Genomic DNA, 27,941 nt, shown 5'->3' with positions numbered 1-27,941 from the left:
GGATTGGATCTGGCCACTCTATAAATGTGAAGAAATAGCCCTCCTGATAGCAGACGCTGTGTCTTGGAAAGAAAAAAGATCAATAGACTTACATAGCTCCAGATTTTAGACAGTGTCTCCTCTCACTGCTTGATAGGTTGATACTGGAATGCATTGATTTGCAGTATGGGAAACAACGTAATCAGGACTAAACAAGACATAATTTTCGAGTCCTGTGGAAGTCTAGACAGCATATTGTACATTTCAAACACAGAGGAACATTTTATTCTTAACTATTTGTTCTTTTATATCTTAGAAGATTTGATGGGGTTCTCAGTTGTGTATTATTTAAATTCCAACTTAGTCTCAGATGTTTCAAATAAAATTGCTAAAATACAATTAACAATGTGCAGCTGTAAAAATGTGTAACTTATACATAATCTGGATTTGGAAAAAATCTGTCTATGAGAAATAAATGAAGTATTTAAAAGATCATTAGTGATTTTTCTTATGGGAAAGCATTGCATCTGTGCAATCACAAAGGATATTTCATCAGAATTTTGATGGGATGCGCAAGTTACGCATCTGTTGACGTAAGAGCGTGTTCGTGACTCACTCGCACACCTATAGTAATTTGCTCTCTACCAATCGTGTAACGAGAAGTAAGTTGCGCTTTTACCGCTGGAGAACAAATCAAAGAGTGGGTTGGTTTGAAGTCTCACAGCGGACAACGCCCACCGATGTGTCTGAGTGACCCCAAAGTTGCTATTTTGGGCTGGTACCGAAAACACAATAGCGCGCCGTGGGTTTACGTCAGGCAGCACGCTCTCGCTCTGCGCATTTCTGCACAGGTTCAGCAGTCGTGAGTGCGGAGACGACACATCAAGTGTCTCAACGAGAGACATAATAAATGTATGTTGCGAGACATATATGCGCACATTTGATCTTATTATTGGATACCAACTAAGGTAAGTGGTCATGCGCTTTTTGTAACATCATCTTGTAAAGAACTAAGACAGCGTTTCGCTGTAAATCTAGATAGCCTGATTTAAAAAATGTAAACGTATTTTGGGTTTTTAAGAGAATGATGGCTACTGTACCTATTACATTTGGTGTGTTTTCATTTATCATTTCATTTTTGTAATAAAATATGCAAGCGCTTTTTATCGATTGTTGCGTGGTCCACTTATTTCGTATTCCGATCATGTATAGAGGGTTTTATCATCCTGCACGCGGCTCTTGTCAGTACCCGACGACATATATTTTAGATAAATTGTGGTTTTACTGGTTGTGTCGTTTCATCTAAAGCGCGTCAGTGTTTGTATAACGGTGACACAAATATTTGACCTTGAAGATGCTGCTCGACGCGTACTACCCTTTATATACTTGAGAACAATTACGCTCCGTGGAGTCCACGTGTTTTTGTTTTCAAACTAACATGAGCATCATGCTCATGTCGATCAGTGTTAAAATCTAAGCAAAGAGGATCAGTTGAAGGATACTCTTCTTCACGACTGCAGAAGGCGCATCCTCAGGTGATGCTGATGCTTGAGCTGGGCAGAGTTAGTCCAGACAGAAATTTGACGGATGATTTATTTACATTAGGTCGTTTTCATTATGTTAGAAGTGAAAAAAAACTAAATTTGAAAGATAAACGCATTTGAAAGAGTATGGAAAAAGTATTTTTGCATTAGTAGATGCTGTTCCTTATAAACATGGCCTTGTGTGTGTTTCCTCTTTGTGTCTGCCATCAGTTGTATCTGACTTCCTTTCTTGCTGTATCTCTTTGGCTTCGTAGTACCTTTGGTCCTCAATCTTTTTAAAGCAGTCAAAAAAAAATCATCTGCACCTAAAGATGTCATTTTAGTAAATTTTGGCACCAAACAGTGCCTGCCACAAAAGTTCACTTTGGTACCAAATGACTCCATGTACACATGGTACATGGTCAAAATGGTATATTAGGACCTTTTAAAAGGGTACAGCCCAAATGACAGATTGGGACCATTTTGGCCCATTTCTTTCTGACAGTGATACAACAATCAAAATATGGCCTTTAAGAAGTTAAAAATGTCTTTTGAAGTGAAACAATGGTTTTGTGAAAAATGTCATACTTTTTAAACTATAAACATTGGATTTATGGTAGCAGGTGTATGTGTGTTCACGAAAGAGTCTAGTTTTTGAGACTTTTTGCAAGCGTTTGTAAAGCTCATTTTTACAAGTTAAATTTTCCTTAAAGGGATAGTTAACCCAAAAATGAAAATAATGTCATTAATGACTCGCCCTCATGTCGTTCCATACACGTAAGACCTCTGTTCATTTTCGAAACACAGATTAAGATTTTATATTTAGAGCTTGTTGACTCTTCATTGAAAATCTACGTACGGTATACTGTCCATGTCCAGAAAGGTAATAAAATCATCATCAAAGTAGTCCATGTGACATTAGTGGGTCAGTTAGAATGTGTTGAAGCATCGAAAATACATTTTGGTCCAAAAATAACAAAAATTACGACTTTATTCAGCATTGTCTTCCGCATCTGTTGTGAAGCGCATGCGCGTGACTGCAGTGACGTGGCTGACGTGTTATCTGGTTCGCCCCAGCTGTTTTTTCTTTTTTGTGCGCCCAGGCTTCGTTTACAATCTGAGGGAGACGAACGTTGTAAGTTTGAAATAAAAAACTTTGCAAACATGTCTGAGGATAAGACTGCAATGAAATGCAGTCACGTGACTTTAGTCTCGCACATGGGCTTCACAACAGACGGGGAAGAGAAGACAATGCTAAATAAAGTCATATTTTTTGTTATTTTTGGACCAAAATGTATTTTCAATGCTTCAACACATTCTAACTGACCCACTAATGTCACATGGACTACTTTGATGATGTTTTTATAACCTTTCTGGACATGGACAGTATACCTTACATAGATTTTCAATGAAGGGTCAACAAGCTCTCGGACTAAATCTAAAACATCTTAAACTGTGTTCCGAAGATGAACGGAGGTCTTACGAGTTTGGAACGACATGAGGGTGAGTCATTAATGACATTATTTTTATTATTGGGTGAACTATCCCTTTAACATCAGCAGTATAGACTATGACTGACAGCGGGTACATACAAATAAAGTCTATAAAAGATGGGCATTGGAGATAGACAGGTCACACGACTATGGTTCATCTGCCGTCACAACATGTAGCTTTCATCTTTGTATCATCACAGTCGTTGATAGTTTTCTGAACATAAAGTGGAGATACAAAATTGGTTTGTGTTTCCATGAAATGGGTTTTGATCCACTCCTTGTGTATCCAGTATTTAACTAAATGTGATTCACTGATAGATGTGTCTCACCAAACCAGATCTCTTCTCTGTACCAAGCACTAAAGAGATGAGTTGTCACTCACTGATATAGAGAGCATGCAGGATCACAAGAAGCAGAGATGTGAGAATTTTATCAGGCTCCATTGCCTAGCAACCCAGTCAGATAAAATACTTGCATTTCCCATTATAATGTGTCACTGGACCAACAGGATATTTAGTTTGGTGGACCATTATTGCTAAGAGAAGCCCCTGCTATGCTCCAATCACCACAGTTTATATTCTTGGGGAAAATGATAAAAAATGTATGTATGGCAGTGGTGTGGTTATAGGGTGTTTTTAATCCTGGCTGCTCAGAATTCCTCAGCATCAGCTGACCATGCATGTTTTTTTTTCCTTTTTTGCATTATTAGTGATCAGCATCCATGTGGTTAATGCATAGCAGTCAGATCCAGTTTTCTCTTCACTGAAATATAATCCCTTCCATAATAATAATGATGTAAAAGTGACTGGCCTGCATCCCAGACAGGATGCACTTCAATAACTACAAAATTTCACGTTGGGTACAAAGTTCAGTGGTCTTTTGATGGTCTGTCACGAAATCAATGCACATGCTAACAATTTTATGCTGATTTTATGTACTCTGTTAAAAGTGCTCGAATTTGCTCTTCCCATATGATCCCCCAAGCAGATTTGAGCCATTCAGTGAATGTAGGTTGTCATGGGCGCTGGGTGGGCATTGCCTAGCAACACAGCATCACCGTTTTGTGTCCTCTTGTATTCGAGATAAGCTGTATAGATTTTTAATGCCTCAGGCTGCTTCTCATCATCAAAGATAAACAGAGGTGAGAATAGCAAAGCTGTGTCATTGTCCGTACAATCTCCAATCATTCAGGAGATACAAATCTCAGCACTTTCATCACATCTCTCATATGTATATATGTATTTAGAGTGTATATTGTATATGAAATGATTTTTTTTTAATTCAAAATTATTTTGGCATAATCATTTGTAAAAAAATATTGGCTGTGAGAGTTTACCAACAGAACACCTGTATTATCTGTTATGGCTCTAATAGTTATATTTTATTCTCTGTGCTTTATCCACAGGAGCACAAATCTTCCGTCTGCACACCAGTTTTTCTTAATCTAAAGGGGAAGCTGTTGTGTCCTCTGTGCCCTGATATTTTTTCACACCTTTAATCGTCAGGACCACCGTGACACAGCACAACCATGCCTAAGAGCAGTAAAGTCCTTTTAACGGTAAAGCATGAGCACATTAATGAACCTGTCACAGAATCTGTGGCCGACCTTCTGGCGCTGGAGGCTCCCATGGACTACAAGAGCAGCCAGATGAGCATGAATATGGCGGGAGGGGGAGCTCAGCCCATTGGCAAACAAGACGCCTCACCCGACCTGGAAGACGGTCGCCCTGCCTGGAACAGTAAGCTGCAGTACATCCTAGCCCAGGTGGGATTTTCAGTGGGCCTGGGCAATGTTTGGCGTTTCCCTTACCTTTGCCAGAAGAATGGAGGAGGTGAGTATCTGAGTATTTTGGTTTATTTGGGAGGCCTGAATTTTTGGTCTTTTTGAATCAAATTCATGTAGTCAGACGATCTGGGATGTAGACTTTATCGTAGTTTAACCGCAGATTATTTGAGTAGTGAGGCTAACATTTTTATTTTTATTTTTTGGGGGGTGGTGCTTTACTCACTGACATTGTGATGATTTGTGCTGCTTGACAGTTTTGCACATACAGTACTTAAAGGAATAGTCTACTCATTTTCAATATTAAAATATGTTATTACCTTAACTAAGAATTGTTGATACATCCCTCTATCATCTGTGTGCGTGCACGTAAGCGCTGGAGCGCGCTGCGACGCTTCGATAGCATTTAGCTTAGCCCCATTCATTCAATGGTACCATTTAGAGATAAAGTTAGAAGTGACCAAACACATCAACGTTTTTCCTATTTAAGACGAGTAGTTATACGAGCAAGTTTGGTGGTACAAAATAAAACGTAGCGCTTTTCTAAGCGGATTTAAAAGAGGAATTATATTGTATGACGTAATAGCACTTATGGGAGTACTTCGACTCGGCGCAGTAACACCCTCCCTCTCCCATTATGAGACTGAGAAGGGGAGCGGACTTTTCAGGCGAGTCGAAGTACTCCCAAAAGTGCTATTACGCCATAAAATATAGTTCTTATTTTAAATCCGCTTAGAAAAGCGCTACGTTTTATTTTGTACCACCAAACTAGCTCGTATAACTACTCGTCTTAAATAGGAAAAACGTTGATGTGTTTGGTCACTTCTAACTTTATCTCTAAATGGTACCATTGAATGAATGGGGCTAAGCTGAATGCTATCGAAGGGTCGCAGCGCGCTCCAGCGCACTCGCGCACGCACACAGACGACAGAGGGATGCACCAACAATTCCCAGTCAAGGCAACAACACACTTTAATATTGAAAATGAGTAGACTATTCCTTTAACTTCAGCGTCTCTTGTGTTCAGTAGCGATGTGAGTTTGTAACGTAGATTACACTGTTTAATTTACACTGTTCTATTATTTTGGGTCAGCTGAGTATCTTGTGCTCTATAGTCCCTCTAAATTTATTGAGCTGACCGTATTATTGAGTGTTTTATAGGGCAGTCAGTGCTGTAGGCCGTTTACAACAGTAAAACCAAGGCCAGCATGGTGTTGATTTGTGATTTTACATTTCCTAATAATTTTCCTGCTGCCATGGCTCCCATTTTCACTTGCTCTGGTGACCAGAAACACTGATCAGATTGGGTGTCTTCTACATTTGCAAATTTATAGAGGAACAGAAGTGGAATTTGGAGACCAGATCACAACCGAGATCAGAAGCTTCACTATCACAATTGAGAACAACTAGCCTGGCGTTGTCATACTCAATTCTAGTCAGATCTTCCCCGTTTTTCAAATTGTGGTGGGCGGGGCTAAGATCGGCGCGCACCCAGGCTAGAGAACAACAGAAACGTATCCAGCTTTCCTAAATCAATTTAGTCTACTTTGGGTCTGTGCAAACCCAGCTAAAGTAATTTTTGTGATTTCTACGGTTTACAAAAAATCATACAACATAATGTAAAGAACATTTTGTGAAAATATAACCTTAACTCTTTCCTCGCCATTGACAAGTATTTCCATCAATCCGCAAACCCGCTATTATCTTCCGCAACTTATAAAACCCAGAAGTATCGCCCTAGGGCAAACAGCTGTATGTCTATGTATGTTTTGAGGATCGCTCTGAATCTGATCTCTATCAAAAGTCCTTCACAAAAATGTAATTATCTCAGCTTTTTGCTCAAAATTTTGTGTTTTTGAAAATACCATATTTGAAGGGTGATTAAAAGTGAACTAATGAAGGTGGGATGAATTTTTTTTTTTTTTTGAAAGCAGAGGGTCTGTTCTTTTATTTGTTATATTTATATATTTAAAGAAGAGCATTTTCTGAGACATTAAACCTTTGTGAAAATCATGAAAAATGCTGGTGGGGAAAGAGTTAATATCTTAAATATAATATGTCATCTTAAATATAATATGTCATCCTCATGTTGTTAGAAAGCTTTATACATTTTATTTGTTTTGATGAACACGAAGGAAGATATTTTAAGGAATGTTTGTAACTAAACCAATCATGAGCCCCATTCAGTTCCATATTAGGAAAATGAATACTATGGAAGTGAATGGGGCTTATGATCGATTTAGTCATATATATTTTCCTTTGTGTTTATCAGAAATAAGAAATGTATATAGGTTTTTAACAACATGAGAGTGAGAAAATTATGACAGAATTTTCATTTTTGGGTGAACTATCCCTTTAATTCCTAATAAATTATTAAATGATCTGAATAATTCAGATTTATTATATATAAAATATTGATAAACCATAAAGGAAAAACTGTGTTTATCTCATATTGAGTTGTTATCTGAAAGCGAAACCTGACACCTTAATAAGACTGGCATATCATGTCCTTGCTTGTCTAACATCTATGAATGTTTCTCAAGGGACCATGTTTTAGTTACGCCCCCCACCATCTCAATTTTCTTTCTTTCATCTCTTTGCCCATTTCATCCCATTCCCCCGGTTTTATCTCTGCTGCAAAATATCTGCTATTTTCTTTTCATTAGTCACATACCTAAAAAATAGGCAAAAGGCCTCCACAACATCGAATACAAATTCAATTCTGCATAACAAGGAGTTCACTGTCATAACCTGGATCTGTGCTCTGTTCATCCCGGGCTCTGATTACACTTATAACCTCTCAGGAGGATGTGTTTGCGGTCACCCGTCTGCACTGTGAGCTTACAGAAGCGGTTATTTTCGGAATGTTCTTTGACTTTAAAAAGAGGAGGGCTAATAGGAATATGAGGGTGTAGCTGGTGTGCACAGACAAAACTCTTCATCACCATGGAGCTAGCTTGACGTCAAGGCTTAGCATCATGACTTGCGGTTTTATTGTGATGTGCAAGGCCTTTGTCTGTTTATTCATGCTAACTGAGGCTTAGGGATTAGCCAATAGCTGATACGCTGCATCTGGGTATTGGAGAATAAGGAAATGCACAACAAAGCATGAAAATGATTTTATGGTTTAATAGCACATTACATTTTAATTGTGTATTTAAAAAGTATATAATGGTTAATTCTGTATTGTAGATTGATTTGAACAAACACAGGGTGTATTGTAGAATTAATTTTATTAAATAAAATTAATAGAAAATAATATACACAAATAAGAAAATTGCATTCATTTATTATGACTGAATTAATCTTCTGTTTAATTTTCACTTTCGCGTGGTTGATGTCAGTTCTGTCCTAATAAATAAAAATCATTTTAAAATAGGTCTCCTACTTAAACTAAAGGATTGAATTGAAAAATTAAGAAAATAAATTAATGGTACTCGATGCGAAGTTTGTCACAACATGTATGTAGCCCATCATGTGTGTGGTTCGTAATTTAAAAATATGTGTTCTGCACGTCGAGTTATCCTATCTGCATCACACGCCTTGTCAAAAGAAGTGCCTGCTGCAGACGCATCTAAAGGGTTTATGATACCAGATTCTTTTATAATCTCATGCATAATCAGAGTTTACTGTTAAGGGAGTGTCTTGCGTGTATTTTGTGAACGTGAGTGTCTCTTTTATCATAAATGGTTTTGACGCGTGTGCATCAGCCACTTATTTTGACAAAACACATGATGCACATGGTTCACATGATGCAACAAACACATATTTTGAAAACACAAGCAACACACATGACACTCCGAACACCTATTTTGAATTTGCGCCCCTCGGATGACGAGCCACCACTGATATTTAAATGTTGTATGACTCATTTATCACAGAGTTTCTTCAAAATGCCATGTTATGTATCACAAAATAATTTTTTAATGGAGTAAGGTTGATCTGTGGTCTTAAAAATCAAATTTATTTCCATACTGCAACACTGGTTTTAATGTGCCAATAACAGTTTTATACACAGTAATTGTTGCATTTAAATGGCATCACACTTTTGTCACTAAACTTGTCAAATATGTTTGAGACGTTTTTTGTATTAAAACATTAAATCTTAGTATACACTAAAATATTCTGAGACATTTTAGTGGTTTTATTTATAGTACGACTTTAAAACAAGTCTGAATTAATAAATGTTACACTTAGTCTGTCCAGTACCTTGATAGATGGTGTTGTGCTATTGACTGTTGGTTTAAAAGACATCACTCTCTTTTAACAAGCATTGCTCTTTCTTTTACAGGTGCCTACCTTGTTCCATACTTCATCCTTCTTCTCCTTATTGGCATCCCACTGTTCTTCTTGGAGCTGGCGGTTGGCCAAAGGATCCGTCGCGGGAGCATCGGAGTGTGGAATTATGTTTATCCACGACTGGGTGGTATTGGAGTGTCCAGCCTGATGGTGAGTGAATGACAAAAGTACGTTTAGGCATTTAGCAATAAACTAGACTGAAACATTAAGCAGCCAGTCAAGCCTGTGTTTTCTTTTTAATTGTGGCAATGAATCTTTTTAATTGAAGGCTAAAATAGCATTCAAAATGACTTTCTCACAGGCAAGAAATAATGTGCATTTGCTCTGTTGTACAAACAGCACATTGCTAGTGTCAATGTAAAATAAATGGTTCGGTGAGCAAATTAGGATATCTTAAGCATGAGTACGTTTTGCATTTAAAATTTGATTCGCTATACAACAGCATTTTACTTTACTTGCCCATTTTTGAAGTGAGAGAATCCTATGAGCTGTACATTCCACAATTCACTTCGAAAGCATGGTGCTGAATTACCATAGAAAGTAAATTAAAATGCTTGCTGCTATTTGCTTAAAAAAAAAATCATTTCCACAATTGGAAATTGTCCTTGACATAAGCACAGAGAATCCTGATTTTGTAAATTGTGCCTCACAGACTTTACACTCATTCGTGAGTCAGTAACTTTGTGAAATTGTACAGACTTAGATTTTTATATTGTTTTATATAACATAATTGGAATAAAATATAAGAGTGTTAGTTTGTATAAAGTTTATTATGTTACACACTAGTACAGTATATATATTAATGTGCTACTATTAAAACCTGTAATAGAGGATACACACAATAATGTTTACAGTTTGGAGGGGTATGCCATTGTATGAAGTTACACACTGATCTAATGTTTTTCATGAAGCAAAAAGATTATGTAGTATAAGTGAAACTTTAATTCCTGTAGCAATTGGCTATGTCTGGTTCATATCCGCACAGACTGGGTGATTGATGGAGTTTGAGATCCTACTTCAGGTGTTAAGGTATTGAGTAAAGGGTCACGGCATCATGAGCAGCTGTCAGCTTTAATAATAGTAACTTCATAACATCCCCTCCAGAACAATTACAATTTTTCACTTTCATCCTATATTTGTTATAAGCGGCTTCATAGAATCGCTCACTTTCGATGAGTCACAGACCAACAAGTGCAAATCCACCAGCTGGGTGATTCTCACGAAAACTTGGTTTTAAAAATGTCAAGCATGTAAAAGCAATGTAAAAATTGCTTAAATTTACTTTTTCCCCACCAGACATTGAAAAACAAAGTCTGGAGTAAATGGGAACATTAATTTAAAAACTTTTACTTATCATTTAACACTTTTGTAACATAATTTAAAAAATTAGTCCTAAAAAATCTCATTACCGCAACAGTCAGAAAACATCAACACTGACATATTTTCAAAATGACATGACAAACCTGAAAGAACATAATTTGGAGATTCTGCACATGCATTTAAAATCAAAGTATTATGCTTCTATTAATTAAATTAACATTTAATAAGCATCTGTTGCGGTAATGATAATCAAAATCTCGTGTAAGCATTCTGACAAGACAATATTTCAAATTAACTGTAAAAAAATTATCTTACCTGGTAGCCATCATGAAGTAACTGGTCCATGTGCTTGGTCACTCAAAATCAAACTTTATTAAAATTCTGTATGTGTGTTTAAACTGTTCTCAAAAAGTGTTGCGGAGGATGAGAACATCAGGCATGGACACATCATTTTCCTAATTTTCCTTCATTATTATTATACATGAATATTCAGTAAATATTTTTTCTGTCATCTAAAGTAGTTTAGCAAAACATCCATTTATTTTTTTTCTTAATATTTTTGTGTTAATTTGACTAAATTACAACATAACGCATGTTCAAACACAGCCGGACACATTGCGGTAATGAGAATTTCAGCAGAAAATGAGATAAAATTTACAATTGTAACTTCTTATGTTAAAATCACACATTGTGCAAGGTAGAACACAGTATTGTGTTAATTCTGATGCTTTTTAATGTTACTATATTACACATTTTAAAGCTAAAATCATTAGTGCCGTGATGTTTCAATGGTTTCATGAGAATCACCCAGCTATTCTGTGCCGAGTCATCCATTACACGTCTAAAGATCAGCCTAAAGCATGCACAGTCACAGACTAGGCTACATATATAGTACATAGGGTTTAAACTCAAGTATCACCCCGGCTAAACATTCAAGCTATTTTTGTTCAGTTCCACATGCACTGTAACATGCTATATGTAAAACAATCTTAATATTGGAAGAACTCAGATGCAAAACCCTCATCTGACATGTTTTCTTGTAAATGGTATTTCTGAATGGCCTGAGGTTAGTAAGTGGATTTGAAGTGAAAATATTGTGAACATATAATATGTGCAGAGAGCATTCGGTTAATTAATATCATTAATTAATTAATTAACCTAATTTTTGACGGAGGAGACGTTTAGCGGACTTTGCATCTGAGGCCTAGTCCACACGGACACGGGTATTTTTATAACCGCAAGTTTTTTCACGCGGTTCGGCCGTTCGTCCACACGAAACCGCAGTATCAGGGCACTGAAACCGAGCATATTTGAAAACCCCGGCCAGGGTGAGCTTTTTAAGAAACCCCGGTTACAGTGGTATCATGTAGAGAGTAAAACCGGGGGTTTTGCCTTGCGATGTCAGAGGGTGCGCCGTTATCCACTGTGTTTGACGTCAAGATTGTGTGCCGCGACTGCTTTGTTGATGATTCTGTGCAATGGCGGACGTATCTTTCTAATAATAACTGTGCCAACAGGGCTTCTAACATGTATACAGATAGATGCTCAGTTATCTCACTATATTGCGGAACACGATTTGGGTTATGTCCCCGCCTGCTGGTGTGGCATGCTCTTGACAGCGCTTGATAGCGTGCTTTTGCGTTATCGTGTGGATGGATATTTAATTTATACCGAGCATGTGTGGACAGGATTTTTTTTTAGGGAAAACTCCGGTTTTAAATATACCCGTGTCCGTGTGGACTAGGCCTGAGCTGCTCATTTCTTCATCCAGTTGTTAACGTTTTTCAAAATTATTCAATATTTCAGAACATTTAAATGCAGGCCTTTTATTGTGGCCAGCCTATGGAACACCTGTGCAATAATCATGCCGTCTAATCAGCATCTTGAAATGCCACACCTGTGAGGTGGATACAGGTTATCTCAGCAAAGGGGAAGTGCTCACTACCACAGATTTAGACAGATTTGCGAACTATATGAGAGAAATAGAAAAAAATTGTGTACATAGAAAAAGACTTAGATTTTGAGTTCAGCTAATGAAAAATGGGGGCAAAAACAAAAGTGTTGTGTTTCTAATTTTGTACAGTGTATTTTCAGGCTTAAAAAAATTCCAGGTTTGTAATGTGATCTAAGACTTCCCTGCTGAAAAAAAACAGCATCAAACCAGCATGGGAATTATGCTGGTCTATGCTGGTTTAGCTGGTGTTCACCAGCAAACCAGCACCAAAACACAACATATGCTGTTTTTTCAGCAGGGTTTTGGACCCTCTTTATGTAGGCTATAACATCCTGCATTAAATATCTAAACAAATTTGATGCTTGCACTACTGCTCCATTGCTTTTAATTGATCGTTTTCAATTACAAACTTTTAAGGAAACTGTTTTGCTTCATGTCTGAATAAGGGCTTAGTGACTGTGGAGAAACATTCAGGCATATCTGCAGTTCTCCAGCTATTTATACCCATGAAGCCAGAGCTGTGTAGGTCACAGGAAGAATGTGCTTCAATTATTCACTAACTTAATGTGCTGTGGACCTGTGACGTAGTCAAGAAGCATTACTGCCCTGTTACACAGACTGCAGGGATAAAGTGAGGAACAGATTTGCTGCTATCAGGCACATTGTAAAACCCTAAACGTTCGATAGCATTTCTGCTGTTTGCACGTAAGGCGCATTTGTTTAATTTCTGTTCTGTTTCTATTTATAGACGGGACGGACGTGCTCGGAATACTATTGAGTTTTAGTCGTTAAAGGAGATTGTATGGGGTATCACATGAGCCTTAATGCAGCCAGACTTTTGACTATCAGCATAAAGTCTGATGTAAAGAGGTCTTATTGCTGGAAGTGCATGTCCAGAACACTGCCATCTTTGCTGGCTCTTAGTTCTGGAAAGTTTTTTAACCTACTACCCCATGTATGTCATGTGACTGATCCCTCTATAAGTCTGTTTTACAACATCTACTGAGATTTTACTGATTGATTTGCTACTTGCAAAAGTTTCATTTTATTAAAAATACCCATATACTTTAAAATTATTATTAAAGCTGGTTGTCCAAAGGAGGCTTGTTGGTTTGGCTCGTATAGAAGCCTGATAGGGACACCAGCATCCCATGCTGGGCACCAGAACACAACATATGCTAATATTAGCAACGTGGTCTTTTCTCCAGGGAGGTACACTATTTCATACTGATAAATATGCCAGCAAAGCTGTATACTTAGCTGTGCTTGATAATATCTTATTTACTCAAAATCTATTGTAGTAGCCTGGTAAAGTTTTTTCCAAAGGGGGGTCCTACACTGCAATGGGAGCTTTTCCTTAGTAATGCATAATTCAACTAATTCAAGTGTTTTTAACTAATGTTACTTGTGCTTAAATTTTCTCACATTGTCTTTTTTGTCATTTTGCAGGTGTGTGGCTTTGTGGGTCTGTACTATAATGTGATTATCGGCTGGAGCATCTTCTACTTTTTTCAGTCGTTTCAGTACCCACTGCCCTGGAGTGAATGTCCCATCAGGAGAAATGGCAGCCAAGCCAGTGAGCATTCTGCAATTACCTTGTCACAATTTCTGTATTGCTCTTAAAGGGGTCATAGCATGAATTTTCCGTGTTTAAGTGCTATAATTGGGTCCCCAGTGCTTCTATCAACCTAGAAAATGATATCAACTCAGTAACTTAGTTTAGGGAAGCCATTTTCTGCAAGCATGTGAAAAATTAGGTCGTTCAGATTTTGCCTGTTTTGTGATGTAGGTAGCAAGGCGAATTACAATAATACTGCCCCTTAACCTGCACTATCCAACCACAGCACTGCCATTTAGTGCAGAGAGAGAGATGGAGAAAAAAAGGAATTGACAGTACAATTAAGTTTCAATTACAACAAACCACCATCATTGTGATCAGTGTTTGCATTACATCCACTCATTTGCATTTTAAAGGACACACCCAAAAATGGCACACTTTTGCTATAGGCCTACAAATTTTAACATGTTATAATAAATTATCTGTGGAGTATTTTGAGCTTAAACTTCACATAAACACTCTGGGGACACCAACGATTTATTTAACATCTTAAAAAAAATCTCATAATATGAGCCCTTTAAAAAGCCATGCTGTCAAACACATGTAGTGTTTGAGGCATCCCAGCATGCCTTGCAGTAGTGTTCTCTATTGCACGACCAGAAGGAGGTTGAGACATGCAGTCAGTGTGACTCACTAACACATCTAGACACACAGGTTAAGTGGACTCACAGATATTACAGACAAATGCTGTTGACACCAACTTACAAAATCAAAACTGTTCTTCTTAAATAGGAAAGGAAATATTTATCACACACTTTAAATAATTGTTCTACATGAATAACTACAATAACTGCATTTCTGCAGTTTCAATTGCTGTACTGTGTCTAAAGTATAAATACTGTAAAAATTAAGAAATAAAATGTACCAAATTTTACGTTTCCTGTTAGTTGTGGAACCCGAGTGTGAGAAGAGCTCTGCGACAACGTACTTCTGGTACCGTGAGACCCTGAACATCACCAGCACAATTGCAGATAGTGGGGGTCTGAACTGGAAGATGACTCTGTCTCTGTTTGCTGCTTGGCTAATTGTCTGTTTGGCTGTTATAAGGGGCATTCAGTCTTCTGGGAAGGTAAGGCACCACTGAAAATGCATGAGTTATATTATGAAAAACATTTTAATGCTTACATCCGTGCTTTTAACAAATACACAATGACTGTCCAATTGTAAATATTTTGTACAGAAAGTAAAAGCAACAGTCCCTGACACTAATTCAAATATGATTGATATGCTTTATCATTGTTTAAAATGTTAACATACATAAAAGAAGCCAAGCTAATATAAAAAATATGTAATAAGTAAATATTACAATTGAGACTATTAATAGAATGTGCTTTGGCGGGCACCTCGCAGGCACTCTGATGCCCATGGGCACCATGTTGGAAACCACTACTGTATACTTTATCTGGACATACTGTATGATGAGGAACATGAAAATGGACTGCTCTTGTAGGAATGACACAAACATAGATTTTACTTAGAAATAACCATTTAAAATTGACCACTTTTACTCAGATGTCTGAACCACAGGGTCAGGATCTGTAAAATGAACATGTTAACTCTTTACTTCCTGTTCAGATGACATTAGAAAAAAGGTTTCCTCCTTTGTTTCTGCAGGTGATGTACTTCAGCTCTCTGTTCCCTTACGTGGTACTCTTCTGTTTTCTGGTGAGAGGGCTGTTTCTCAAAGGAGCAGTAGATGGTATCGCTCACATGTTCACTCCCAAGGTATGTAGAGCGCTCACACACACTCTTAAAGACATATGCATGCTGTCCGGACGTTTTTTGGGGAGATATTTTCTGCTGTGCAAGCAAAGCTTTGATACTTCAGAGTCAGCTGAAAATTTCTGCAGCTCAATGCAGAGCATTCTTATATTTTTGACATAGTTGGTTGGTAGACTCCCCCTGGTGGTATACATGGGATATGCATCTAAGTTTTATACATAATATTAAAATATATACATAATTTCAAATTATATTATTATTTAAATAGTAAACAATTAAATGTACCTATTTTGTTAATTATCAATGTTTATTTTATTTTATATATATTATATATATTAGAGCTGGGCATAGATTAATCTAGATTAATCTCATACAAAATAAAAGTAATTTTGTGCATAACATATGAGTTTCTGCAATGTTTAATTATTATGTATATATAAATACACACACATTCATGTATGTATTTAAGAAATATTTACATGTGTATATATATTTATTTATATTTTATATATCCTAAATTATATATAAATAAAAAATGATATTTTAATAAAACATTTCTTAAATTTATATACATGTATGTGTGTGTGTGTATAAATATACATAATATTTACACACATCACAAACTCATATATTGGGCCAAAAATTACTTTTATTTTGTATGAGATTAATCTAGATTAATATATGCCCAGCCCTAATATATATATATATTAATTATAATTAAAAAATATTACATTATTTTATTACACTTTGTTTATACAGAATTGAAGGCCACTAGCTGTGCTGACACTCATTTGGGACTAGTCCTTGATTGAAAATCAATTTGTTTGTTTTTTATTTAACTTGACGCTAGTTAAAGGGCCTTTTTACAAGACTTAATATAAGTCCCAGGTGTTCCCTACAAACAGAAAGTGAGTGCTTTCAGTTAAAACAGATCTGAGTAATACAGTCTGAGACAATAGTATCTAGTGGACAGAGTACAACTCACTGAGGGTGGAAACTCTTGTAATGCAGGACTGCTAGTGGGTGGGGCTTCATCAATGTGACCTCACATTGATAAATGAATCAAAACCGCATGTAGATACTGCTTTGGTTTAATGGGGATTAAAAAACAAGGAGCGGGTGGATTTTTTTTCATCATTGGGTGGTTGTGTTCACACACTGCCAACACACATTATGTCCAAACACCTTGTAAAAGTGGACTTTGCATAATAGGTGCCCTTTAATAAATCACTCACTAATATTTCATTGTAGCTGGAGATCATGTTGGAGCCACAGGTATGGCGGGAGGCTGCCACTCAAGTCTTCTTCGCTTTGGGTTTGGGCTTCGGAGGAGTCATTGCCTTCTCCAGCTACAACAAGAGAGACAACAACTGTCATTTCGATGCTGTTCTGGTCTCCTTTATCAACTTCATGACCTCCATATTGGCCACACTGGTGGTGTTCGCTGTGCTGGGGTTCAAAGCCAACATCATGAATGAGAAATGTGTGGTGGAGTACGTATGACCTCTGAACATGTGTGAACATTTTAATCTTGTGGAAGGAATTATTTTTATGAGGGAAAAGGTTTGATTGGATTAATTTTAAGATCTGACATTTTAAATCTTACGGCTGTGTTTGTGGCCTGTAGGAATGCCGAAAAGATTCTGGGCTACCTGAACTCAAATGTATTGACTCCGGATCTCATCCCTCCTCATGTCAACTTCTCCCATCTCTCCTCGTCTGATTATGCCGAGATGTATGGCGTGATAAAGATCGTGAAAGAAGACAGTTTCGCACAGCTGGGTCTGGAACCGTGTTTGCTAGAGGATGAACTCAATAAGGCAGGTGTTTGGCATCCTAGTATATGTATCCATTGTCCATAACATTCCCGTTTATCATGTTATCCAGGAGAAATTAAAAGAAATTTAAAAATAATGATATGGTCGTTCCTTACCGAATACTCTAACTGTAGGCACGTTTTCTTTTATCATATTACAAAATGTATTAGTAATTGTTAGTCTCTCTCTCTCTCAGGCTGTTCAAGGCACTGGATTGGCCTTTATTGCTTTCACAGAGGCTATGACCCATTTTCCAGCTTCTCCCCTCTGGTCTGTCATGTTTTTCTTCATGTTAATTAACCTGGGCCTGGGCAGCATGATTGGCACCATGACTGGCATCACCACACCTATTCTGGATACCTTCAAAATTCGCAAAGAGGTCCTGACAGGTGAGAGACCCCTCAACAATCCCATCTAACAGTTAATGTCTTCTTGGTCAGTTACCACATGATAGCTAATGAGTTACAACACACTGAATAATCAGTTTGATCTGTATTTTCTCAGTGGGCTGCTGCATTGTGGCATTTTTCTGTGGTTTGCTGTTCGTCCAGCGTTCAGGGAACTACTTTGTAACCATGTTCGATGACTACTCGGCTGGTTTGCCTCTCACCATCGTGGTAATCCTGGAGAATGTATCTGTAGCCTGGATCTATGGTACCAAGAGGTGTGCAAAACATTTTAAAACTCATTATTATATTCTGTGCGAGTTACTGATACATGCAAGCAGCAAGAAACTGACTCGACTATTTTTTTCCTTTTTTCTGATCAGGAATCAAAGTTAGATCATGTTTCTATATGCTTTGTGTTGTTGTTCAGGTTCATGCAGGATCTGGAAGACATGCTGGGTTTCAGACCTTACCCTATATACTTCTACCTGTGGAAATATGTGTCTCCAGTGTGTCTGATCATACTGATTTCTGCCACTGTTGTAGAGATGGCCATCAGCCCCCCGGGATACAATGCATGGGTGCAGGACCTGGTCAGTTGAATTCACTTAGCTTGTGAAGTCATGTTGTCTGTTCACTTTCATTTGTCCTTATCATGACTCATGATATCCAGCCGAGGTTTATCTTTAATCATAAAGGCTCTAAAGCACTTGAATCATGAAAAAGGAGCAAATTATTTAAAACATATTTGACCAGAACAGAAAGTTACTATAATCTAGATGGATGGATGGATGGATGGATTGATGGAAAAGAAAGTTACTGTCATCTTTATGGATGGATGGAAAAGAAAGTTACTGTAATCTATATGGATGGATGGAAAAGAAAGTTACTGTAATCTGGATAGATGGATGGATGATTAAAAAAAGAAAGTTACTGTAATCTGGATGGATGGATGGAAAAGAAAGTTACTGTAATCTGGATGGAAAATTTTAATCTATATGGATGGATGGAAAAGAAAGTTACTGTAATCTATACTGATGGATGAATTGATGGATGGAAAAGTAAGTTACTGTAATCTGGATGGATGGATGGATGGATGGAAAAGAAAGTTACTGTAATCTGGATGGATGGATGGATGGATGGATGGAAAAGAAAGTTACTGTAATCTGGATGGATGGATGGATGGATGGATGGAAAAGAAAGTTACTGTAATGGATGGATGGATAGAAAAGAAAGTTACTGTAATCTGGATGGATGGATGGATGGATGGATGGATGGATGGAAAAGAAAGTTACTGTAATGGATGGATGGATGGATGGATAGAAAAGAAAGTTACTGTAATCTGGATAGATGGATGGATGGATGGAAAAGAAAGTAACTGTAATCTGGATAGATGGATGGATGGATGGAAAAGAAAGTTACTGTAATGGATGGATGGATGGATCTACGGATGGATGGAAGGAGGGAAGGATGGATGAAAAAGAAAGTTACTGTCATCTGGATAGATGGATGGATGGATAGAAAAGAAAGTCACTGTAATCTAGATGGATGGATGGATGGATGGATGGATGGATGGATGGATAGATGGATGGAAAAGAAAGTTACTGTAATCTGGATGGATGGATAGATGGATGGATGGATGGAAAAGAAAGTTACTGTAATCTGGATGGATGGATGGATGGATAGAAAAGAAAGTTACTGTCATCTGGATGGATGGATGGATGGATAGAAAAGAAAGTTAATGTAATCTGGAGAGATGGATGGATGGAAAAGAAAGTTACTGTAATCTGGATGGATGGATGGATGGAAAAGAAAGTTACTGTAATGGATGGATGGATAGAAACGAAAGTTACTGTAATCTGGATGGATGGATGGATGGATGGATAGAAAAGAAAGTTACTGTAATCTGGATAGATGGATGGATGGATGGAAAAGAAAGTAACTGTAATCTGGATAGATGGATAGATGGATGGATGGACAGACGGAAAAGAAAGTTACTGTAATGGATGGATGGATGGATGGATAGAAAAGAAAGTTACTGTAATCTGGATAGATGGATGGATGGATGGAAAAGAAAGTTACTGTAATGGATGGATGGATAGAAACGAAAGTTACTGTAATCTGGATGGATGGATGGATGGATGGATGGATGGATGGATGGATGGATGGATGGATGGATGGATGGAAAAGAAAGTTACTGTAATGGATGGATGGATGGATGGATGGATGAATGGATAGAAAAGAAAGTTACTGTAATCTGGATAGATGGATGGATGGATGGAAAAGAAAGTAACTGTAATCTGGATAGATGGATAGATAGATGGATGGACGGAAAAGAAAGTTACTGTAATGGATGGATGGATGGATGGATGGATAGAAAAGAAAGTTACTTTAATCTGGATAGATGGATGGATGGATGGAAAAGAAAGTTACTGTAATGGATGGATGGATGGAAAAGAAAGTTACTGTAATCTGGATGGATGGATGGATGGATGGATAGAAAAGAAAGTTAATGTAATCTGGATGGATGGATGGATGGATGGATGGATGGATGGATAGAAAAGAAAGTTAATGTAATCTGGAGAGATGGATGGATGAAAAAGAAAGTTACTGTAATCTGGATGGATGGATGGACGGATGGATCGATTGTTGGATGTATGGATGGATGGATAGAAAAGAAAGTTAATGTAATCTGGAGAGATGGATGGATGGAAAAGAAAGTTACTGTAATCTGGATGGATGGATGGATGGATGGATGGAAAAGAAAGTTACTGTAATGGATGGATGGATAGAAAAGAAAGTTACTGTAATCTGGATGGATGGGTGGATGGATGGATGGATGGAAAAGAAAGTTACTGTAATGGACGAATGGATGGATGGATAGAAAAGAAAGTTACTGTCATCTGGATAGATGGATGGATGGATAGAAAAGAAAGTCACTGTAATCTGGATAGATAGATAGATAGATAGATAGATAGATAGATAGATAGATAGATAGATAGATAGATAGATAGATAGATAGATAGATCTGGAATTGATCCAGAATCTGGATTGATGTATGTATGTATGTATGTATGTATGTATGTATGGAATGGAAAATAAATTTTCTGTTCTTCCTAGATAGATGGATGGATGGATGGATGGATAGAAACAAAGTTACTGTAATCTAGATAGATCAGGGGTGGGCATCGAGGGCCACAGTCCTGCAGAGTTCAGCTTCAACCTTAATCGAACACACCTGAATGTCATTTCCAAACAGTCCTGAAGACTTCAATTCGATTCTTCAGCTGTGTTTGATTAGGGTTGGAGCTAAACTCTGCAGGGCTGTGGCCCTCAGGACCAGGAATTGCCCACCCCTGAGATAGATAGACCTTCATTCATCTCTGTTTTTCCTCTCTTCACAGGCTACTGAGAGGTTTCAAAGTTATCCTACTTGGGCACTGGTCATGTGTTTTGCTCTCATTATTGTGGCCATGCTTCCTCTCCCATTGGTTTTCATTGCTCGTCACTTTAACTGGCTCCCCGATGGCTCCAACAAGCTTTCCGTCTCTTACCGCAAAAGCCTGGCGAAGGAGGCCTCCACCCTGGAAGACGAGACAAGGTTTATACTGGGGAAGAATCCCAGCGAAGCTCCTTCTCCCATGCCAAGTCACCGGGCTTATCTGGGCCCGGGTAGCTCATCTCCTGTGGAACTCATCACCAACTCTACCTCCATCAGCGGTTACGGCAGCAGTTACCAAACCAACCCCGCCCCTCCCAAATCTGAGTCATGATTCTCCAACCCACCAACCACAGACTGAGATGGAAAAAGTGAGAGAGAAGAGAGGAACATATTGATGAGAAGGTCTTAAGTGTTGGTTACACCTTAACCCCGGCCAGATGAGCAGGACGTCCATTTACTTGTACAGACTAAAGATGTTGGTCTATAGATGAAAAATCCTGGGCTTTCTGTATCAGTCACATGAGTGAGTGTAAGGTGATGTATTTGGTAAGCTGGTGAGTTAACTTTTCATATACCGATACATTTTGTTAAACATTCCAGCCACTGGTTAAATGACAGATCTGGTCACCATTCCTAATTTTGGTCCCAGTAAATGCCATTGGGGGTTACACACCCCTCTTTGAGTGTTACATGCTGATAGTTTTCACTCAGGTTAAGGTGTTACCAATACTGCACATGAGATGCCATTTTCATTTAAACCCACCCTTAGACAACTCAGAGGGGGCTCAGAGAAACGAATCTTTCACTTATTAATAATGAATATCATATCACTGTTAAATACAGATCAGTAGAGAGGAACATTAGCTGTGATATTTGTTAGCAGACCGAAGCGTATGTTCAGTGTTGTACAGTTTACAGATTTTGCACAACAACAGTTTGTCATTGTACCACAGGAGGCCGACATACGTATTCACACAACGCACATAGTCTCAGTGCAGTATCGTATATATATATATATATACAGTATCATTGTCAGGATCGAATTACATTTCAAACTGTAATAACTAGATTAAATAGAGTATATATTATACTTAATTTTAAACTAGATGTTTTTATTTTTATAAATAAAACAAATGTGACAGCCTAATGAGAGGTTATATGTACACAGCACAGGAAATAAGAGTTGCAATAAGGAGACAGTTTGAGCCAACTCCACCAAGCACAACAGCTTATGCATTTAACACCAATTTTCTGCAATACTAGACATCATTTTAAAGGCTTTTGTTACTGTTCAGTCTCCGAGTTTGTTATTTGCAAGTTTTTTTATCTTCTTTGAAAGAAATGGTGCTTGGTGGGGCATGCTTATGGTAGTATGGCAAGAAAATATAATCCTTATCCCAAGTGAAATTTCTTAAGAGGACACTTAAGACGGCACATCTTTTTAAGTGGTATCCGGTTATAGGGTTTACAAATACCATATGATATTATTTGCAAATATTTTAATTCTTTGCAGTTTAAAAAACTAATAAACTTTAAATCAAATGAAAAAATAAACAGGACACAGTGGAACGTGCAAATGGTAAAATATGTAAAAATAAATAAATAATTTGTTATTTAAAAAATATGTTATGTAAAAAGCAGGAACCAAAGTTTGTCTCAGTGTGTGTAACATGTAGAGTCTATTTATGTGTTGTTTAGGGTGAATACAGTGAAGACTGCCTAATGTTAATGTGAACTGCTGCTGTTAAAAGCTCACTGCCTACTAATCTGTAAATCTAAACAATACTCTTGTTTTTAGTTTAGTTTATGTGGTCTTGTAAGATACTTTGCTCTCAATGAAAGAGATTAATTTCAGTATTCATTCCAGTCAGAATAGATTCAGGAAGCGGGGCAGGGATGAAGAGGAGAGAAAGGTGTGAAGATACGGAGGAATTGTAACACAGATGTATAAAACAGCACAGCGTTTGATCGTCCAGCTGCATGCGGCTTTTGCGTCCGTCACAAAGATTGTAGAGGTAAAAATAGACACAGACCAGGCTGGTTACCCAGGGGAACCTGTGGCAAAGAGACAGAGCGGCTGCATGGTAATGAGTCCTAGTCTGGGTGCTTATGTGTTGGGGCTTCAAGATGGTCCTGTAAGGGCCTTCTGGTATCCTTAGCAACGACTGGATTTTCATGACAAATGGGGGAAATAATTTACAAGCCACAGACTATTTGGCCCGCACTTGCACTGTGATGGATTGCGGTGCCATTCTTTGAAAGAAATGATGGAGGTTAAAAATATAAAGCCATTCATCCAAGAAAGAAATTGGATAAAACACCAGTTTTGATGTTGAATACAGAATGCTCTTTTTAAAGTAATAGTTAACCCTAATATGAAAATGACTTCCTTTCTTCAGTTAAACACAAATAATTTTATATTTTGCAATGTTATCATGTTATCCGTTTAACAATGCGCTCCAGAAAGCGCATACATCCATTATTATAAACGTTAAAAATGCGCAAATGACGACTAGTCACAAGACATCAATGAGATTCGACGTTATTATGTTTTGGCTAGAAGGGTGACAGCAAACGTAGAAATCTCGCGAGATGTTGGGTTTAGAGGTAGAATTGGGATTAAAACAGCGGTTGTGGCTGGATGGGATACAACTAAAGCCTAAATCCTGTGAAATGTTGGGTTGAGGGTTAGGTTTGGGGGTAAGATTAGGATAAAACAAAAAGGTTTACCTGGTGAGATTTTACGAGATTTCTGCGTTTCCTGTATCCCTTCTAGCCACAATACTGAGTTGCCGGTGTATTTGAAGTTACGGCGCTGATTTGTATGTTGCCATGGATACACAATATATAATTTGCTAAATACGCTCAAAATATTAATATTTTTTCTATTACAAAAGTATCATTTTGGTTTAAAAGACATAATTATCCCATTGGCGTAATTTTGTGTACTTTATATGTACGTGCTTTTCATCATGATGAGCCCCATTTTAATATAAAATTGTGTTATTGAAGAAAGAAGTCATAGCCTATATCTGAGATGACATGATGGGTTTCTAACTTGAGATAATTATATTCTGGTAAATGATTCCTTATGAGGAATGAGTCAGATGAGATTGATCAATCGAGCACATAGGTTTAGAAATCAGCACAGGCTTTGTTTGCATCAAAATTTGTATTTTTGAAGTGTGTAGTTGTTCGTCAAATGGTTATGTATAAATGTCAATGTTGTTCCTGCAATAGCACAAGATTGTCCACAGGGTGGCGCTGTTTGGCGGTGATTAGTGAGTTAAAGGTGTGTCTCTGCATTATCCCTCTCTGAGATAAATATTTCACCCCTCCTCTAAGCACAGCAGGTGCCTCTCATTTTGGCTTAATCTACTGATGAATATTAAAGAAATTATTTTATTTGTTGTTTACTCGTGGCACTTTGAGGTTTGTGCACTTTACCTTGTCCTAAAAAGAGGCCTCCGAGCTGCACCTTAAAAGCACAATATAACACTAGGAACTAGGAAGACCCTACAAATTGATTTTAGACTGGAAAAATCTTTAGTTTCATTAATGCATTTACATAGCCCCTTTGATCTAAAGTAAAAATGGTATACATGGCCTACTCACTAGCTGTTAAGACATACATTACTTCAATCTCTCTATATATAAATATATATTTAATATGCAAGTAAAGGTTTCAGAAGCACCAAGACATTAAACGTACAACTTTCCTATTTGGCCATGGCGAATGTGTCTACTACACTAAATCAACAAATATTCAGAAAGAATGACAATTTAATACAGCACAAACAAATGGCACAAATAAAGTCTCAAAGCACATAAAACAAACTGCTCTCACCAGCAGCAGCGAACACAAGCTTAAAGGTGCCAAAGAATGCATTGAAATAATGTGTTAAATTGATCTACATAGAAGGTATGTGGCTTTATTAAGTGCAAAAATTACCCAGAGATGGTTTGACATGTGTATTTACAACCCTAGGATTAGAATGAAATGGTCTACTATTACTTTATGTGAAAGGGTCATGAATAATAATGTTGAGCTCTGTTCTGATTGGCTGTTTCTCAAAGCAGCTCTTTCAGTAGCTCTATGTGTGTGCGTGTTATATTCTACTGCACCTTTAAGAGTGTCATTACTCAATGATTTTACCTATACAGTGCTCTTCATATTATGGAATGTAGTATCACACCGAGCAAAAACAAATTCGGGAGGTAAATAATATGTGATCTCTACATTAGTTGACCCAACAATGTACTGTAGTATACTGTTTATGTTAAACTAAACTAAATATACTGTATTACTGCACATTAAAGCCAAGCACAACGATCAGCAGACGATTTACAAGTATGATCTTAAAATGCATTAGGGAGTATAGGGTTAAAGTGCTGCTGACCATGAAATTTTGTTGTAAGACCGCACACTTTACATTGAGATCATAAGCACATGTAATGGTCACAAGTAGTGGTAATGGATTAAAACAATTATAATCATACAGTACATCCAGGAAGTGGTAGTCCATTAATACATAACTGGTCTTTGTTCGAATAGCATGCATTTACAACAATCTTTATACATGTCAGACATTACAACGTTCACTAAGCGTTGGTGACAATCTAGAATCTATAATACACGTGTCCAAAAGTGGCACATTTTATCCTCTTTACACTGTAAAAAAAATTCAGAACTAAAAAGTGTAATAATCTGATAATGTGATTAGGAGCATTAAAATTGGATTTATTTTATATTGGATGATTTTATGTAGAAAACATTAAATCACTAAAAAATTGTTTTAGCGAGGTTTTCACAGGCAGGGTCACATTTTTCAATTGGCCTAATTGAGATTTCTTAAATGTATAATTTTTATAACAGTCTGATTCTTACATTTACAAAAAAAATGTCTAAAAATGTTGTTGGAGAGGTCTGAAATTTGTTTATAGGGTGTGTGGCATTAGGTCGATCATGACTTGATCATGAGAGCCCTGCAGACCTAAGCACTTTTAATTTGCCATAAAAAAACAATGAAGTGCAGCTCTGAGACCTCTTTTCATTTCAGTTCGTTCTAGCGTAAATGCTGAGCCATATTTAAGTTGACTGTAACTTTATGAAATGTACAACTAGCATCTCTTCCTTTTCAAGAGGTGCTAAAGGCCATAATGTTTGTGAGGAAAGTGCTTTATTGTATATTTATGTACATGCGATATCTGTAAATATTGGTGTACATTTTGTTAAATGAATAATAAGAAATCTATGAAAGGCAAACAGGTGAATTCTTGTAACACTGACGTGTATGATATCACTGTACAGTTAAAAAGTGAAATATCTGAATATTTTGTAAATTGTGTATTAGTGTACGTGTTGTGTATGGGGTAGTGTCTGTCGTATCAGGTGTGTGCGTGTATGTGTGTATAAAAAAGCTGTTTTATTTTTGCTATTTTGATGTTGTGAGTCCCTAACCTTCCTCTGATTCACCCCAGCTATGAGTTTTGGTTCTCATTTGTCGTCCTACTGTATTTGCACTGCAAAGATTGTTTGTTAGAGTACTTGAACTGAATTATATTTTGCTATTAATGTAAACGTTGCTTTAAATTCGTTGTAGATGTCGGCTTGTCATACAGCCATCACCTTATGTACGCTCCTTCGGCCTTGGTATCCGCAATGTTCTTGTTCTTTGCTGCTTCTTGGTTTCGTTAAAAGTCGAAATGTTGATGCACTTTTAAGTTTCGTTTGACTATATTCAGTGCATTCATTATTGGTAGTGTTAGATTAACATGCACTTAAGCTGGGGCATTCCGTTCTTTGACTTGAAAGTATACAAGTACAAAGTAGGGAAGTCGAAAATAGACTCTTGCACTCTGGAAGTGCTATTGTAATCATAAGAAATATACTTGATGTGAATGTAAACGTATTTTTCATCCCCCAAAGTACTGTAACAATCATTTGCGGGATATTTAGGAAGAAGGGCACTGATGAAACGTGTACTATTACCCTCCATATTAAGTCTACACTTGTGTGCTGTAATAGTCTTAGATTTATAAGCAATATTTCTGCAGGCATTTACTTTGTTGGTTAGATGGTCCATGAGGCTGAAGGAACAGCTGCTATTCTGAGAGTAGCAGCATCAGCCCGCTTCACTGTTGGAGAAGAGCAATGCTCTTATACTTTTCGTCAAACCCTATTCTGTTGGGTAAGAGCACATTCAGATCACTAGCCACAGTATACTGTTAGCTACTGTGTGTGAGGACTATTCTCTAGTCTCTTAGTCAATGTTATTGATATTGTACAGTATTTCCGATTCACTTGGAAAAAGATAAATTATGAATATTGAACATGGACCATCACACAAACAAATAATAAAAAGTTGGTTCACATGCTAAAACGTCTCTGATTTGTTCTTTGCAGTTCTATTACATATATTTTTTATAACTATATAACTAGCTTTATAATTATAATATTTATAATTAAATATAGCTGCAAGCAGCAATATCGAACATAAGGAAACCTTATGAGTTATCAACAAAAAGCTGTTCTCATTCAGTGAAATTTCTCCCTAGTATTGACAACTAGAACACTAATGGAAATGTAAGTGGTGCTTGCAGTG

The 27,941-nt window shown here is 37.2% G+C and overlaps 1 protein-coding gene across 1 annotated transcript; it reads left to right on the top strand.

Annotated features, from left to right (window-relative positions):
• Positions 1–619: 619 nt before the first annotated feature.
• Positions 620–27,719, top strand: slc6a17 (solute carrier family 6 member 17). Its single transcript, XM_055168373.2, has 12 exons — positions 620–947; positions 4,401–4,827; positions 9,070–9,227; positions 13,801–13,927; positions 14,857–15,038; positions 15,584–15,694; positions 16,943–17,184; positions 17,319–17,511; positions 17,705–17,897; positions 18,013–18,172; positions 18,325–18,487; positions 21,299–27,719. Exons 2-12 carry the CDS (start codon positions 4,524–4,526, stop codon positions 21,665–21,667), a joined length of 2,202 nt encoding a protein of 733 aa, XP_055024348.1. The 5' UTR covers positions 620–947; positions 4,401–4,523; the 3' UTR covers positions 21,668–27,719.
• The last annotated feature ends 222 nt before the right edge of the window (positions 27,720–27,941 follow it).

Source organism: Misgurnus anguillicaudatus, chromosome 5, assembly GCF_027580225.2.
Source record: "Misgurnus anguillicaudatus chromosome 5, ASM2758022v2, whole genome shotgun sequence".
In the NCBI taxonomy this organism is placed as follows: Eukaryota; Metazoa; Chordata; class Actinopteri; order Cypriniformes; family Cobitidae; genus Misgurnus; species Misgurnus anguillicaudatus.
The sequence above is the reverse complement of the archived record's forward strand: the minus strand, read 5'-3'. Positions and strand labels throughout refer to the sequence as shown.

Coding starts and splice junctions, on each gene's coding strand:
- slc6a17 (XM_055168373.2), top strand. CDS start 4,524: ATGCCTAAGAGCAGTAAAGTCCTTTTAACGGTAAAGCATGAGCACATT. Junction 17,185..17,318: donor AATGAGAAATGTGTGGTGGA/GTACGTATGACC, acceptor TGTGGCCTGTAG/GAATGCCGAAAAGATTCTGG. Junction 17,512..17,704: donor TAGAGGATGAACTCAATAAG/GCAGGTGTTTGG, acceptor TCTCTCTCTCAG/GCTGTTCAAGGCACTGGATT.